Source organism: Tachyglossus aculeatus, chromosome 9, assembly GCF_015852505.1.
Source record: "Tachyglossus aculeatus isolate mTacAcu1 chromosome 9, mTacAcu1.pri, whole genome shotgun sequence".
NCBI lineage: Eukaryota > Metazoa > Chordata > Mammalia > Monotremata > Tachyglossidae > Tachyglossus > Tachyglossus aculeatus.
Genome location: NC_052074.1, coordinates 26016253 through 26034635, shown reverse-complemented (window position 1 = coordinate 26034635; position 18383 = coordinate 26016253). Strand labels below are relative to the sequence as shown.

Below are 18383 nucleotides of genomic sequence, written 5' to 3'. Positions count from 1 at the left end.
TCTGAATATTTGTATGAATAAAGTCGTCAAGATGATTGATGAAACTCTTGCTATTACTCAGATTCCCTTTGTCTACTTTTATATCATTCTGGATTTCCCCTTTTTGTGGAGGCAGGGATTTCTATTCAACTAAGGAAAACACCTGCACACTAAGCATTGGGGTAGATGCAAACTAATCAGTCCATCTCCCACCCGGGGCTCACAGTCTTAATCCCCATTTTGCTGAGGCAACTGAGGCAAAGAGAAGTGAAGTGACTTGCCCAAGGTCACCCAGCAGACAAGTGGCAGAGCCAGGATAGGACCCAGGTCCTTCTGACTCTAAGGGCTCTATCCATTAGGCCACGCTGCTTTCACCTGGCTGTCCTTCTCACTTTTCTTCTTGAAGACTGTGATTATGGTGGCATCCTTGAAGTTCTCTGGGACTTCTTCAGTGTCCCATATGTTGAGGAAGAGGGCGTGCAGGTACTTAAAGATTTCTACAGGGGTGTCACCAAATTAAGATGATTTATCATTTTTTTATGGCTTTGTCCATAAAACAGTTTGGAACCTCCTAACCCTTCATATCCAACAGCCTGTCACCCTGCCCACCTTCAAGCCCTCCTAAAATCACACCTTCTCCAAGAAGCTTTCCTCAACAAAGCCCGCAATTCCCCTTTTTCCACCTCCCCACCCCGCATCATCTATGTGCTTAGTCATGTACCCCTTAACATGTAGGTTCTCCAGCGCTTAGAACAGTGCTTGGCACATAATAATAGTAATAATAATGATGGGGTAACCGGGAGCAATTCACTTTGGGCAAGTCACTTAACTTCTCTGTGCCTCAGTTACCTCATCTGTCAAATGGGGATTAAGACTGTGAGCCCCCCTTGGGACAACCTGATCACCTTGTAACTTCCCCAGCGCTTAGAGCAGTGCTTTGCACATAGAAAGCACTTAAAAAATGCCATTATTATTATTATTATTATTGGCTGGGGCTATTGGACAAGGACTACACCAGAGCATTAGCCAAAGCCTCTTAGACTCCGCAACACCAGTGATGCTTTGTGCCTCTTTAGGCCACAGATGTAACCGAGCTTGGTCACCAAACGGATCTTCGGCAAAGAATGTCGCGAAAGCGGGAAATTCTTACGGCATCGCTAAGGGAATTTTCAGTTTTACCATTTCAGCACATTGCAATCAGCCTTGCATTTTTCACCCCGTTAAGTTTCACGGCTCTTCCAGGTCTTTGTTTTCATGAACTACGATCTGTCAGTATTCGAATAAAAATGAAAGAAGATCCAATTTGCAAATATGCGCCTGTACACAAAGTCGGCATTATTTCTTCTGTCCACCCACCTCGATTAAATGGGCGAAATAAGCAATTCGGATGCCATAACTGCAACTGGAAAAATCACAGAAGAAATGTTGGTGGGAAGGGTTCACTTGTGAACAGAAGAAAAAGCACAGCACACCCACAGCAAGGAGACAAACACACATGCTCATCATCAGAGAAGCATGGTGAGGCAGTTTTGAACCAACGTGGCCAAAATACCCAAATAAAAACACTGCAGGCATTATAAAAGGTGACAACTCCAACAGGCTGACACAAAATCCTGTTGACATAAATTTCTCGATTGACTGAGCCAACAAGTAAATATGCATCATATTTAAGGTCAGGTCAACATCTGAATTTGAAGGCAATACAACTTGAATGCCAGTCATAATAATAATGATAATAATTATGGTATTTGTTAAGCACTTACCATGTGCCGAGCACTATTCTAAGCAGTAAGTCATATAAACAGGATGTTAATACACGTATTGTTACATACACTTTGAGCACAACAGAATTGTGAATCGTTTTGTTAAAATGTCTTTCCTCTGCACCAATATTAAAAACACCAAGTGCTTTATCAGCCCTGTGGAACAAAATGGGCATCTGACATTCTGCAGCAGGTTTTAACTCAGCAGCAGCAAGCAAAAAGGATATTACAGCACATATAACCTAAGTAGCGGATGCTTCCCCAGACCACATACTGCTAACCTCTGAGGAGAGAAAGGGACAAGTAATATTTCAGAAATTTCATGATCTTTCCAGTTAATGGGCTATTTTTTCCATGTATGTAACAATTTTCCTAATGGAAGGTTAAGGCAACAACCCCACGGCAATTCCGGTTTTTACTTACGGTTACGGCTTCCTCAGTTATTCTGTACGTTTAAAATACACATATTTTAAAAATGTCAGCCATAAGATGTCGATGTTTCCCATCGATATGCCACATTTAAGAAGAATGATATGGTGTGGCCAAAAATGGGGATCTGGACTTTCTGGAAATCGGATAATTATTCATGAGCAAAATCTCTGATGATAAATTTAATTCCCAGCCCACGCTCAGCCTGAGATATAGACTGTCCCCTCAGTGATTCACCTCTTTGGTCCCCTGATGGGTAGGGATGGGCATGGGGGATGTGGGGAAGAAAAAATGTCCTACTTTTGGTCTGGAAATGCCTCTTCCTTCGTATCTGACAGATCACAACTCTCCCCACCTTCAAAGCCTTATCAAAATCATATCTCCTCAAGGAGGCCTTTTCTTTCCCTTCCGCATTGCCCCTACGCTTTGATTTGTACCCTTAATTCACACAAACACACACAAACGCCTGCCTTAAGCCCCACAGCACTCGTGTACACATCTGTAATAGACTGTAAGCTCGTTATGGGTAAGGAAACTGTCTGCCAATTCTGTTGTACTGTACTCTTTCCAGAAGCTGCATGGCCTTGTGGACGGAGCACAGGCTTGGGAGTCCTAATCCCAGCTCAGCCGCTTGTCGGCTGCATGACCTTGGGCAAGACACTTCACTTCTCCGTGCCTCAGTTACCTCATCTGCAAAATGGGGATTAAGACTGTGAGTCCTATGTGGGAAAGAGCCTGTGTCCAACCCGATTATCTTGTATCTACCCCAGCGTTCAGAACAGTGCCTGGCACACAGCAAGTGCGTAACAAATGCCATAATTATTATTATTAAAATGGGGATTAAGAGTGTGAGCCCCACGTGGGGCATGGACTGTGTCCAACCCCATTAGCTTATATCTACCCCAGCATTTAAAAACAGGCCTGGCACTTAGTGCTTAACAAATACCACTTAAAAAAAATGTTCTGGGAATGCTGTGAGTTCTCTAAGCCTAGCCCAGTGCCTCTCCGGGGATTCCTTAGAGATGAGAAAAGTCTTGGTGGCCTAGGGATATGAAATGGAAATCATGTTAACACCAAGGCTATAATAATAATGATAACGATGGCATTTTTTAAGCACTTACTACGTGCAAAGCACTATTCTAAGCACTGGGAAGGTTACAAGGTGATCAGGTTGTCCCACGTGGGGGTCAAAGTCTTCAACCCTATTTTCCAGATGAGGGCACTGAGGCCCAGAGAAGTGACGTGACTTGCCCAAAGTTACACAGCCGGCAAGTGGCAGAGCTGGGATTTGAACCCATGACCTCTGATTGCAAAGCCCGGGCTCTTTCTACTGAGCCACACATTAAACCCTGTTAAACCTGGCAATGTTCAAGTGTAGCTCCCATAGGCTTCAGCTCCTCCTGAGTCCCCAGAGCTCTGTCCTGAAAGGCTACTTAACCATATCATCAACCGGCTGGGATGATCCAAAATGCTGCACCTTACTCCAAATAACCAAGAAACACAGTTGTGACGAGGGGACAGCTGAACTAAGATGTAGTTCATTGGCATCAGTGCATAGTAAGAATAGTTATGATACTTGTTAAGTGCTTACTATGGGCCAAGCACTGTTCTAAGCACTAGGGTAGATACAGACTAAGCAGGTTAGACACAGTCCCCACCCGACATGAGGCTTGTACTCTTAATCCCCATTTTACAGATGGGGCAGCCGAGGCCCAGAGACGTTAAGCGACTTGCCCGAGGTCACACAGCAGACACGTGGTGGAGCCGGGATTAGAACACATATTCTTCTGAATCCGAGGCCTGTGCTCTATCCACAAGTCACGCTGTTTCTCCATCTTCCCATAGATAGATGGATGTGTGTCCTGCCAAAACTTTTGCAAAAAGTATACGTAATCCATCCATGATGCAACATTACATATGAAATAGGATCCCTGCCAAATTAAACTCTTTTTTTCCAGTCCAAAAAAAAAAAAAAAAAACCCGAAAAGAAAAAACCACAATTAAACTTAGGGATATATATATTTTTTTGCCCCTTTCTGCTAACCTGATTTTTTGTATTCTGGAGGACAGGCACTTCATGAAGAATGGAAAATTGCCTCAGGCCTCATTTTATGTACCAGAAAGTCATGGTGGAAACGGGTCGTCATCCATGTGAAATCTGAGCATAACAGTCACAAGGTTCTCTGTTCTACCTCCTTCCCTTAAGAAAATGCTGCCTTGGATGATTTTGAGAAGACTGGCAGTAAGGAAGGATAAATAGCTGGATTCCTAACGTTACCGAAGTACTATTTATCTAATGCAATCACACAATTGGGCCCCATGTGGGGCAAGGACTGTGTCCGATCTGATTATCGTGATTCTATCCTGGTGCTTACAGTGGGGCTTGGCACCTAGGAATCATAAAACCCATGATTATTTATTTGGGAAGCTAAAAACACATACGAGAAAATTCTTTTCTTTTTTTTCCACTTTCCCTGTTGGTATCTTTTCACGGTAGACACAGTAATCATAACACCTGAGGCTAATTCAATCAACTGCATTAACAATAAGTGAGGAGCCTACACATTGGAGCGTAAATGAACTTCACATTTCAAACTGCAAATGCCGTGCTGCATCTTATAAATCCCTGTCTATGTACAGTGTTCCACTTTCCTTAAAAATCACCCCCAAGAGTAACATTGCCTCGGTTTGCAGTTTAAGGCCCAGAGGAATCAGATATTGTGTATTTTTAACATTTTGAAGCAAAAATACCCATGACTCAATTGCGCTTTTAACAAAAATTTACAAGAAATTGATGTGGATCTATATAGTCTAAACTATTCCTTGTGAAAACCAGTGCTCAGTAATGAAGGCTGTTGCCTGGGGTGTGTTTCTACCTGTAATTTTTTCTTGGTTTTTCTTCATGTACTGAAATCTTAATTTTGAGATGCACAACTGTAAATACTCAGAGTCCAGAACTAGTATTTGAAAGCAGTCTAATACAGTACTGAATTCTGATTGCCACACTTTTCGTAGAAATATAGGAGAGAAGATTGTCGCGTTATATGTACTGCTTGATGAACAGATGCAGTGGTTTAACAGGTGAATGAACAGAAGGTAGATTACTTTTCATTTGTGAGGATAGTTGGTATGGTGCACAAACACAAACACAGATGCATTTAAAGGTATTCTTACCTTCCCTCAGACGTTCCACTACAAAAGTAAATCCCGTAGTCCGTGGATGCAAGACGTATTCATATTTCTGAAGTCCATTTTTTTCAGCGAATTCATTACTGCGAACCTTGCTGTTTTCTAAATAGAAATAAAAGGTTTTCAAAAAACAGACTATTGGGGGGTAAGGGCCTGGATGAAAGGGAAGAGGATTAAAACGCTGAGAACTTTGCTCGCAACAACATCATGAGAATCCAGAATATACTTGAGCTATCCACACACTGAAGGACTAAAGTCATTCCATTTTGACTCAGTTCAAATCCCAGCTCTGCCGCTTGTCTTTTGTGTGACCTTGGTCGAGTCACTTAATTTCTCTGTGCCTCAGTTTCCTCATCTGTCAAACGGGGATTCAGTACCAGTTCTCCCAAGTGGGACTTGGTTATCTTCTATCTCCCCCAGCACTTAGTACAATTCTTGGCACACAGTTAAGTGCTTACAAATACCACAATTATTATTATGATGTTGATCATTCCTAATACCAGGCGATAATGGAGGATCTCATCAACGTGGATCGTCAGTACGACAAGTTAAAAAATCAAATAAAAAGAGAAGTAATGGATTTTGCCTGCTGCTTAATGGTGTAAATGTCATGAGATACAATTACAAAACAAACTGATGGCAAGAACTTTGGTCACTTAGGATTTTTGTGGCAGTGCAACCCAGTTTAACTGACCGCTGGGAAGCTGGGCCTACATCTCTGTCCTGGAAAGGGCTGGACACTGATCTGGGCAGTAGAAAATATGGCAAGGGTTAGTTTTGTGGGGTCCACAGAGGAGATTTCTTCCACAGAGGTGTACGGCAGCCCCTTACCTCTCACCTAATCTTCCACCAGCTCGGTTATTCTGCAGAGATGGTGCTGCTTAAAGAAAAAAATAGGAAGCAAGTGGGAAATACTTCAGCTATACCCTCCCAAGTGCTCTGCGCACAGTAGGCACTCAATAAATACCACTGATGATAATGATGAGGCTGTCAATATGCTGATGGCCACAGGCTTTCAAGATTGAAGGTGTGGCTAATGATAAGTGGTCCCCAAAACACTTGCCACATTTTGATGGCGGAGGCAAGGCTGGTGTTTGTTTGGGACTGAGTCCTGGGCTTCAAAGAGCCTGCACCACGGCTTTTGGAGTAAGCTCCTTGTTGGCAGGGATCGTTTCTATCAATTCTACTGAATTATATTTTCCCAGAAGATTGGTACAGAAGTCCACACATAATAAGCATTCAATAAATACCACTGATTGACTCCCAGCCTCTCTCCACTCAGGTCCCTGTCGAGACCTTAAGACCCTAAGAGTTATAGGCATAATATGATTAGATAAATGTGTTGAATTTATATCTTTATGATTTATGAATTTCTAAGGCCACACTTTTAAAATTGAGTTCATTTGGTTTCCTGTTCTCTATACCTTTTAAAGTGGGCACAATTTTATCTGAATGGAGGTTTTTTTCCATGTTAAATGGGCAAAAACTGCTAAGAAATCTATGGGCTCTGATATCATTTAAAAGTGAATGTGAAGCGTGCACCTACACTTTTCAAGAAGTGGAAAGAGTTTAGGCCCCGGAGTCTGAGGACCTGGGTTCTAATGTCTGCTCTACCAACCTTTGGCTATGTGACCGTGGGCAAGCCACTTCTTCTCAACTGGAAAATAATAGTAATTATGGCATTTATGAAATGCTTATTATGTGCCAAGAATTGTACTAAGCACTAGGGTAGATGTCAGTTAAGTTGAACACAGTCCCTGTCCCCCATGGATCTCCCAGTCTACATGGCAGCGAGTAGGCTTTAATCCCCGTTTTACAGAAAAGAAAACTGAGGCACCAAGAAGTGAAGTGACTTGTATTTCCCAAGCACTTAGTACAGTGCTCTGCACACAGTAAGTGCTCAATAAATACGATTGAATGAATGAATGAATGACTTGGCCCAAGGTCATACAACAAATGGCAGAGCCTGAATTAGAACCCAGGCCCTTGCTCTTTCCATTACACCATGCTGCTTCTCAAATTGAGGATTTAAATACCTCTTCGCTCTCCAACTTACACCGTGAGGCCCAAGTGGGAACAGAAACAGTGTCCGACCTGATTAATTTGTATCTATCCCAGCGCTTTGAACAGTGCTTGACACATATTAAGCACTTAACAAATACCATAATAATAGCAATGATTTTTCCATCAGCTCTTTGAAGCTGCTTCATTCTAGTTCCTATTCCCATACTCCCCAAAATTCCTGTCCCCTTCTTGCCCTTGTGGTCAATCCGAAAAAATGGCACCTAGGCTTGGTTTGTCCCCTGAGGCACCGTGGCCAAAATACAAAATGCCACTGAGTTCTTTTTTTCCCAAAAAATATGTTTGCCACAGGATGACACCTGAAAGGATCCTCCATTATAAAAATAATCCATTCATTCCTCTGTCAAAGAGCATCAAGGCTCATTACATCCATTTATCTCTTGCCCCTGAAAAGTACAAAGTACATTAGGCAAACTGTTAATGGCCCCAAATTCCACCCCTCTGTCCAAGCTGCTCTGTATTGTATCTATTGGACGGCCATCCTTGGTCTCTGGAGTTTAGTGTTTGCTTTCTCACTTTCACATGCTTAGCAGGTAGGTGAAGTTTCCCTGATGAGCATTACTTGAAACCTTTTTGCATTTAACAAATGGGCAGATACATTACTGCTTGGAGTAGGGACAGAGTCTCATTCTGGATCAGCAGAGGCCAGAGTTGTGCCTAACCCTCTCCCAAGCGTTCAGTACAGTGCTCTGCACATAATAAGTGCTCAATAAATACCACTAATTGATTTATCGATGGGCCATGAGTCCGCGCTACTCCTTTCCTCTCCGTCCCTTCCAGTTTGCATCTCCGGCTACTGGAGAGTTCTCTTGCTCAGGTCAAAAAATCCCATTTTGGTTTTCTGCTGTCAGCTTGAAGCCTGCAATAACTTTCCAACCACGGCAAAACAATCTCTGTTTTGCAACAGCCGTGGGGCTGCCTTGTCAGACCACTAGCTTTGTAGCTGCAGCTTCAGACCTCCTATTCCTCTGCACCTTGGATTTGGCTGAAAGGGAGAGGGAGGAAATTCCTCGCTAATTAGTCACTTAGTTCTGCCAGTTACATAACATTATTGGCAAAGTTGATGCGCTACAGAAGACACGGAAACTGACGATAAAGCACAGCCCTTAAAGGGCAATTCTCTGAGACTGTTGTGTACATCACCCAGCAACGGTGATGGGGTAGCTAACGTGGCTGAACTGGGTTCTTCTGATTAGCATGATCCGTTATGTCATCATCTGGGAAGAACTTGGGATTCTGTTACTCGAAGCCCACCTGAACGGCTGAAGCCTCCCAACATTTGATACGGCTTATTTTTGCTGGTTTTGCGAATGTTTTTGTTGCGTGCTGGTTGCTATTGGTGGCTTTTCTTTTGCAGAACATTTTTCTGATCGTGTCTACTCAAACACGCCATGAAATGTGTCATAAGGGAGCACACTGCAACAACTACAAATACTCCATAACCGACTATAAATTCGTCAGGCCCGGGCATAAACCCCGGTCATCTTTCCAGCAAAAACTCTCTCGCCAGCAAGATGGGTGCCTCTTAGCACGTTATGTACAAGCATCTGAATTTGGTTTGGCCATTCAGTCGCATAGCTGAGTGTACATTTCAACTGTTGGCAAAAGGAAACTTTCTCTTTCCATCTTATGAGGTAACGGACTGCACATCTCCCAACAAGGACCGAGTTCCTGATTCAGCAACTCTAAAAGAGAGGAAAGTGCCCAGAACTTAGTTGGCTTCAAATGCTAGAGTCCTCCCAGCACTTTTGGATGAGTTCAACCCGGACACTTTAAAATTTGCCACATTAAAGGGCAGACAGTGAGCGGCAGGAAGACGTAAGGCCCAGTCACCATCATCTCTGGCCGATTGGCGTCTTAGTTTTATTTCAATTGAAAATCATATTGCTTTAAGCCTGCCTCCTTGGAACTCCAAGGAAGCACTTCACAGAGTTCATTATTTTTCTTCAAATGTCCCAACAACATTCTTGTAAGGTAGGAAGAGGGAGAGTATTATTATTCCCATTTTCCAATAAATCAATAGCATTTACTGAGCACTTGCAATGTGCAGGGCACTGTACTAAGCATTTGGGAGAGTACAATACAACAGAATTAGTAGACCTATTCCCTGCCCACAATGAGCTTACCGTGAAGGGGGGGGACACACATTAATATGAATAAAACATTTATTAATATACAATTTCAAGGTATCTTTTAAGTGCTGTGGGGTTGAGGGTGGGGTGAATATCAGATGTCCAAGGGTCACAGATCCAAGTGACCAGCCAATAGATGTGATACAGAGGAGAAAATGGAGGTGTAGGGAGAATAGAGACCCAAGGTAAATCAAGAGCATTTACCTCGATTTTGGTTGCAATAGTCAGTCAATCGTATTTATTGAGTGCTTACTGTGTGTGCAGAGCACTGTACTAAGCACTCCAGGGCCAATTTCTTTAACTTAGTATGACTTTATCCTAAAGCCATCTGGGGTTAAGTAAACTAGCTCAGAGACACAGCACCAGTTATTTATGGCAATTCACCTATGATTTTAGTGGTCTACACAGATGCCCACTTATCACTGTACTGAAATAAGGGTGAGCTACTTTTTCTTTTCACTTGTTAAGCGCTTACTATGTGCCAGGCACTGTACTAAGCACTGCGGTAGATATTAGCTTATCAGGTTGGACACAGTCTATGTCCCACATGGGGCTCACAGTCTTAATCCCCACTTTACAGTTGAGCTAACTGGGGCACAGAGAAGTTAAGTACCTTGGTCAAAGTCACACAGCAGACTTATGGGGAAGCTGGGTTTTGAACACAACTCCCAGGCCTGTGCTCTTTCCACTAGGCCATGGTGCTTCATCACTTAACTTTTGAAATCTGCCTGAGGTTTTGGAGGCCAAGATACTAGGTTCTCCCTCAATCCTGCCTCCTATTCCATGGAGAAGTCTGTCGGAAACTTCGGGCTGGGCGTATTGGGAAAGAAAATGCTTACTGACTCAATAGCACTTCATTCCCTGCCCTGACAGACCTGGGCTTGGATGCGATCTGCCTCGATTCACCAGATTTCAAAATGCTAGACAGTTGGATAATGCCTGTGGCTGAACTTAGCAACGAGAAGAACCCCTACTAGCAACCCTGTAACTTCTTTTCAACCTTCTCTTGATTATCATCTTCCCTTCTCCCCTCCTTCCCGCTAGTTCCTTCTCTCCCCATATTGGGAAATCATGTCATGGAAACACATGTAGGCCTCATACCCCTTGTTAAAGGCATGCAGCTAAATGCAAAACAAATGACCATAAAAATGAAGGAGAGGCAAAGAGAGGAAAAGCATGGGAAACAAATGAAAAGCCTAAAACGAACACCCGAATCGGAATTGAATAAATGCCTGCTATGTAAATATTTCTAACATCAATCACCGCAACTTAAAAACAGCCTCCTTTTTACCTTTCACCTATACAATAACCAGCATGTTTGCCATTCCTTTCTGAGTCTTTCAACCATTCACAAATCAAACAAACTGAATAGTAGTGGCCTTTTCCTCTAAACAAGCCAAAAAGAAAAAAAACCTGGCAGTTGCTACCCATAAGCTCTAAATTTAAATGTGTTATGATAAATTTAGATGACAGTTCCCAGCACATACCGTACCACTTTCTAACTACAATTCAACACTGTGAATCACAACCTCAAACAAAGTAAATTAATTCATCATAAGGGATAGTCTCGTTTATACTCTGGATAGCCAGAGTGGTTCTCATTCCGGCAAGCTACAGTCTCCCCCTCCTCAGCTATTCTTAAAACAGTTACCGTAAAAATCAAATGCATTAGGCATCTACCTTTTAATATTCCTGCATAAAGCTGTCAGAGTTGACGGCAAAAATGTGGAACGTTTTCTCCCATCCCCACGGCATATTACCCAGCTTGCCTAATTTGAAGGCAGTATGGGCTCTTTTCAGGGTTGTTGTGGTGAGCACCTTAAAGGTTGGACTACTTCATAGATGTTGGAGTAAACATAAGAGGGTAGGAGGTAGAAAATGGAGATTCTGGATCCAAGGTCTACCACAGTCTGAAAATGGCCAAGTCTCTTTGCTTCCACCTTTCACCACCTGTAAAATGGCAAATACATCTCCTATCCTCTCTAAAGGTGATAAAGAGCTGATAAAAGAACACGTTTGACTTCCCTGGGAGCCCTTGATTTGGTGTTTATTGATTTCCCTCAGTGAAAAGCAAGCATGGACTAGTAGATAGAGCACAGGCCTGGGGGCCTGAAGGGGCTGAATCCTATTCATTCATTCAATCGTATTTATTGAGCGCTTACTGTGTGCAGAGCACTGTACTAAGTGCTTGGGAAGTCCCTACCCAACAACGGGCTTACAGTCTAGAAGGGGGAGACAGACATGTAGACAGGTGTCAAAACAGAACAAATAGAATTATAGCTATATGCACATCATTAACAAAATAAATAAAATAGTAAATATGTACAAGTAAAATAAATAGAGTAATAAATCTGTACAAATATATACAAGTGCTGTGGGGAGGGGAAGGAGGTAGGGCGGCAGGGTGATGGGGAGGAGGAGAGTTCTAAGCTACCATTTGTCTGCTGTGTGACCTTGGGCAAGTCACTTTGCTTCTCTGTGCCTCAGTTATCTCATCTGTAAAATACGGATTAAGACTGTGAGCCCCATGTGGGACATGGACTGAAACCAACCTGATTAGATTGTATCTCTCCCAGCACTCAGTTCAGTGCCTGGCATGTAATAAGCACTTAACCAATAACTTAAAAAAATAAAAACATAGCCCTGGCACTATGCTTCCAGTTTTAAATAGCAATTTCAAAGGGGAAAATGCTGTAAAGGGGACAATCGGACCAAATGATGGATTAACTTGGAAGTGGGTCTCAAAAGAGAGAAGCTCTTACTTCAATAATTCAGAACTCTCTCCCTCTTATATTGGGATTATCTTGTTTCTACCCCTGCATCTTGTACATAGTACTTGCTTAATCAGTGACATAACTATTATTATGTTTCAATGACTGATTATCAGTGGAGTTAGAGTCAGTCCTGTCATAACACATGCTTTCATTACATGTTTTGGATAAAACCCGAGTGTGGATTTATGGAACATTATTCCAAAAAACATCTGTCCAGATATGACATGACGAGGTGCTGAAAGAAATGTCTTTAGGCCCAGTATTAGACACAGCGTGAGCCCAGTGTGAGTTTTCGTGAACTCAAGATTCTTCGGGAATGAAACCTCCATATCGTGGAATTGTCCGTATTTACTAAAAATGAAATATAAAAGGGAGCAATAACTCCATTTTTTAAATGGCATTTGTTAAGTGCTAACTATGCATCATTCACTTATTCATTCAATCGTATTTATTGAGAATTAACTTGCATCAAGCACTGTTCTAAAAGTTTATCAGATTGGAAACAGTCCCTGTCGCACACGGGGCTCATAAACTCCATTCCTGTCAAGTGCATTATGGATGTCCATGACTTGCCTATGACTGGTTCTGACATGTTTTATAATCAAACCTGACAGAACAGAATAATTTTTAAGAAGTGTCAGGAAGATGGAAGCAAGTGACGCCAACTGAAAGCAAAAAAAGTAGAATATTTCATATCAGATTGGGTACCTGAACTGTCTGAGATCACTAAAAGGCTAGGTTACATCTGTAGCTGGGATTATCTGCTTCTAAAGAGCTGCAAATTCCAGAAGCAACATGGCCTAGGAGTCAAAAGGACCTGGGTTCTAACCTGAGCTTCACCACCTGTCTGCTGTGGGACCTTGGTCAAGTCACTTCACTTCTCTGTGCCCCGTTACCTCTTCCATAAAATGGGGATTTTAGACTATGAGCCCCATGTGAGACATAGACTGTGTCCAACCCGACTGCCTTGTATCTAACCCAGTGGCTAGAACAGTGCCTGACACATAGTAAGCGCTTAACAAATACCATTGAAAAAAAACAAAACGAAAAAAACAACCCAATGAGTGTCTGGCTTTCAGGAGCTTGGCTAGCTCACCGTCTCTCCAGCTAGTGGAGAAACTGGCTTAAATTACAGCAGGTGGAATTTAGGTTAGCAATGAAACCGAAACACCACGGAGGCTGGAGATGTTCAAAAATAGGATATATACCATCTGTTTAAGACGCCTTAGGTACATACACATCTGGAGGCAGGAGAATGGGTTGGATCAGCTTGGGAAAAAAAGCTTATGTGACGTGTATAGAGCCTTAAAAAAAATCAAGGCAGGTCAAATGAGAAGCAGGCTGCCATCCTAATGAAAATCAGGCTGGATGCCTAATTAGAAATTTAATGTCCTCTGCCTCTCCTCTTGGACTCCTTTTGTGTGTGTTTTTTTATGGATGTTTGTGTTCGTGGGAGAATTCTGGACTGTCTTGGGCAGATGTTGGCTTGTGGATTTTTTGATTAGTGGAAAAAAGAGCTGCAAAAACCAGGAATGGCTGCGCGATTGTGTGGTATTGAGAATTTGGGATGGGAATGCATGGTGCCGATTTGGAGTGGCCAAAAATAATTTTTATGGGTTTCATGATTTTCTCAAATTAACCTCAAAGTCCAATTTCAGGCTTTGGAAACCTTCTCCAACCCTAGGGCCCAAGCATAATGATAGACTAAGATCACATACTTAAGATTTTCATGACATTCAAAATTTGCTGTTTTAAAATTATGTTGATGGTGGTGGAATTTCCCATTGACAATGCAGGTTGAGCTTCCAGCACCCAGAGCTTGGACTGGAAAACTCATTCCATGGGACCAAACACAAATAGCAATATTCCGTAGAAGGAAAGTGAGATTTGTTTATCTTTACCCTATTTCTTCCTTCCTCTGCAAAGCAGTATTATACCATTCAATCTTTGTATCTTTGAACCACACTATTATCTTCCAGTTCTAGATGCAAATGCCGAAGTGGACTGGTGTTCTCAGGGAGCTTTGAAAACCACAGGCCAGTTTTCCCAGGCCAAGGAAGAGAAACGGAGAATTATGCGTTCTAGAATTTCTGGGTCTTAACACACAGGCTGTAAAATTAGTAGAATTAACATTTTCTGCTATTGACCTACCACCGACTCCTGATACGTGCAAAGCCATGATCATATTATCAGAGCAAATATTTCAGAGAAGAAACTGGGAGAGAAAAGAACACTAATGGGCTACTGTTAATTATGCTACCATCAGTTTATCTCAGTATTTTGAAACACTGCAGAAATAATGCCTGAGGTATTAATTATTACCCTGATTGTATCTGAGCAGGGAGAGTGTCTACCAACTCCGCTGTATGGTACTCTCCCAAGAGCTTAGAACAGTGTTCTGCACACCGTAAGGGCTCAATATATACTACTGATTGAATCCTTGCTCAGGTGAATGATATGAAAAAAACAGGCCCTCCTCTGAGGTGACTGACTCAGGCTTACTTTCTGTGCTTACGAAGAATTATCTTTTTCTCTTTATATTCAACATATTTTCCATAAACACTTATGTATCTGTTCACTTTTTGTAACTCTAAAACTCTAGAATTACTTTTGCAACTCTAACTCTAAAACAGGAGAGGGGCTACTAAACCAGGAATTATATTTAGCAGTACGAGGAGCAGGAAAAAGAAGAGGAAAAAAGAAAAAAAAAACAGAGGAAAAGAGGGGAGAAGGAAGAGAGTAGCAAGGAGGCACTTGATACTGTGTATGAATTCACTGAATTATAGTAATCCTTTTCTCCGCACCCTTCTCCTCTTTCTAACTCAGAGTTTATAGGTCTTTTTGAGTCTGTATTCATCAGCAGTCTAATCCTAGTTACTCTTCTTACTCTGGCCCACGCCTCTATAATGGCTTGAAAATAATATTTTATTTTCTCCTTGAAATCAAAAGGGGAGGTTATGTGGTGGAAGCAATTAAGCTAATGCATCTGGTAATGAGAAGAATGTTGGTATTTCTCAAGGGCTTACTATGTTTAACTGTGCTAAGCACTGAGGTACATTTGAGACAGTCATTGGACACCATCCCTGTCCCACACAAGGCTCGAAGTCGAAGAGAGACAGAGAACAGGTTTCTTGTGGGATGACTTTGTTTATAGACTGGGCTCAGGAAACACTCAGGAGAGAGTGGCACAGTCCCACATATTCATGTGGGATGGGAAGGGATCACTTTCTACCTCAAGTAGAATGTAAAGTAACCGTCTTCCATAATACCTCTCAGCCAGTCGTATAATTGATTGTAAGAAGGCACAGAGTAACTTCAGTGATTCTAAAGTCCTTGGAAGGAGCTAACATACCTAAATTTCGAGCTAATATAGGCAAAGAGCAACTCCAATGACTTACCTGTGAGGTCAGTTCCTTCTGGGAATATGAGGAGTTGAAGAGGTTCATGGATGTCACAGAAATAATCCAGCATGGCTTCAAAGTGATTTTTGTCATCTTTCCATCGCCTATGGATGAATATATAGGCAGCACTCTGCATTGCCCAACCTAGAATAAATTCAACAAGTCTTTTAAATGTAATATAACAACAATAATAATGGCATTTGTTAAGTGCTTACATTGTGCCAGACACTGTACTAAGCACTGGGGAGGTATGTGTTAAGCGATTACTATGTGCTAAGCACTATTCTAAGCACTGGGGTAGATACGAGGTAATTAGGTTGTCCCATGTGGGGCTCACAGTCTTCATCCCCATTTTACAAATGAGGTAACTGAGGCGCAGAGAAGTGAAGTGACTTCCCCAAAGTCACACAGCTAACAAGTGGCAGAGCCGGGGCTAGAACCCATGACCTCTGACTCCCAAGCTCACGTTCTTTCCACTAAGCTACGCTGCTTCTCACAATAGCATCACTCTGAGCAGGGAGTGGTCAGTTATTCTGCCACCCTGCTCTCAGTTGCTTTGGTAAGGGTAGGGACTGTCTCTATATGTTGCCAATTTGTACTTCCCAAGCGCTTAGTACAGTGCTCTGCACATAGTAAGCGCTCAATAAATACGATTGATGATGATGATGATGAGGTGGTAACAAGCAACACCCTCATATCAAAGCCCCACTGCGACCAGCAGAATGACGTACAGGGAACTACGGTGCTTGCGGATAGACATTATAACAAGAAGGAGCCTGGACATAATTACGATGAGAAGCGATGTGGTCTAGTGGATAAAGCACGGAGCTGGGAGTTAGAAGGACCTGGATTCAAATCTTGCCTCTGCCGCTTCTCTGCTGTGTGTTCTTGGGAAAGTCATTTAACTTCTCTGTGCCATTTGTAAAATGGGGATTAAACCTGTGCAAACCAATTGGAACATGTACTGTATCCAACCTCATTACCTTTGATCTACCCTGGTGCTTAGTACAATGCCTGCCACTTAAAAATGTGCTTAAAAAATACCACACATAAAAAAAATTAGAAGTCACTCCCCAATAAACTAAAGTGAATTTCCTTATGGGCTAATTCTATCCTAACCTACTCATTCCTCCATTTAAGTGTGTTTGTATAATTATCTTTACTACGAGCTAAATCACTAAAAAGCACAATTGAAAAAAGCTTCTATATTGTTTCTATCGGTGACTGGGCACAGTTTTAGGTTTCTTGATGGTAACTGCAAAAACAAACTATCAGTTAAAACAGGAAAAAATAGTGGAAGACATTGACTGAAAGCTACAACTTGATTATAAATAGAACACTTTGCCTGGACAGGATGGGTACAGGCCATGGAACAAGATCTGTAGTGAATGTAAACAGGCCAAACTAGGCTTTCCTCATAATTTTTCATAATACCTCTTACCCGTGAAAGCGTTTTCCCACTTTTTCATCTCGAATCCTCCCTCACTTTATGAAGCTATTTCAACCCAAGACTCCTTCTTATCAATAACGCACAAAAACTATCCCGCCGGTTCCTGAGAGGGTCTTTTCCATTAGAGGTGAGTTTCTTGAGGGTAGGGTTCATATCTACCAACTCGAGTGTATTGCACTCTCCCAAGCACTTAGTACAGTGCTCTGTACCTAGCTAGCGCTCAATACGTACCACTGATGAATTGTTTCCAGTGACCCGGAGAATCAGCAGAGTCTAGTGGAGAGAACACGGGCCTGGGAATCAAAAGGACCTGGATTCTAAACTGATCTCTGCCACTCATCTGCACCATGGGCAAGTTATCTTCTCTGCACCTCAGTTCCCTCATCTGCAAAATGGGGATTAAGACTGTGAGCCCCACATGGGACCGTACTCACCCTGATTACCCTATATCTACCCCAACACTCAGAACAGCCTGGATGATTGTCAGAGCTTAACAAATACCATTAAAACAAAAAACAAAAAAACCTCAAGAAATTCCCACAGAGTCTAAGATCTCTCCCCCATCTCTGTGAAGAATCAGAGGGTAATTTTATGTCAGGATCCCTCTTCTCTCTAAAGCCCATCATAGTGCTATATGGTGCTTCTAAACTCTAAACTCTCCATGGAGCTCTTGTTTGACATTTTGCTGACTTTCCTAAAGCATTGTAATTTTAAAATACCATCACAATGTTCAACAACCAAGTGGGCAAGTTATCCATTGGGTTAAGCAGTAGTTTTAATATTACAGACTAGTCACATACTGTTCTCTAGCACAATAGCAAACTGCTGATTTGAGATCATTCCTAAGCTGAAACGAAGATATTTCACCAAGATGTGGCAGGCTTGTGGATTTAAGAGATATTTGGCTACCTAAACTGCTTGGAATTTAGCTTGTATATTCTTCAGAAAATCAGAGTCTAAATAAGGAGGCATTTTAATGCTCACTCTTCCAAATATTTTTTCCAGACTGTCAATGTTTTATTTATTTGGTACTTCAACCTCGGGATAATGAGCAGTAAAAAAAAAAAAAAAATAGAATCGGAACTTAATATAGTAATTCTTTAAAATGGGATGTTTTTGAAGTTATTAATAAACAAAGGATTACTGTGAAGAGACATATTTACACATCATCTTTCATTTAGAAT

The 18383-nt window shown here is 42.0% G+C and overlaps 1 protein-coding gene across 3 annotated transcripts in view; it reads right to left on the bottom strand.

The window, feature by feature from the left end:
- The window catches only part of LCLAT1 (lysocardiolipin acyltransferase 1), a 212976-nt gene that overhangs the window by 63576 nt on the left and 131017 nt on the right, over positions 1 to 18383 (bottom strand). For all 3 annotated transcript variants that reach the window (XM_038751453.1, XM_038751454.1, XM_038751455.1), the window contains 2 exons: positions 15747 to 15893; positions 5346 to 5462 (listed from right to left, as the gene is read on the bottom strand). In XM_038751453.1, the coding sequence (XP_038607381.1) occupies positions 5346 to 5462; positions 15747 to 15893 (264 nt within the window). The remainder of the gene's footprint in view (positions 1 to 5345; positions 5463 to 15746; positions 15894 to 18383) is intronic.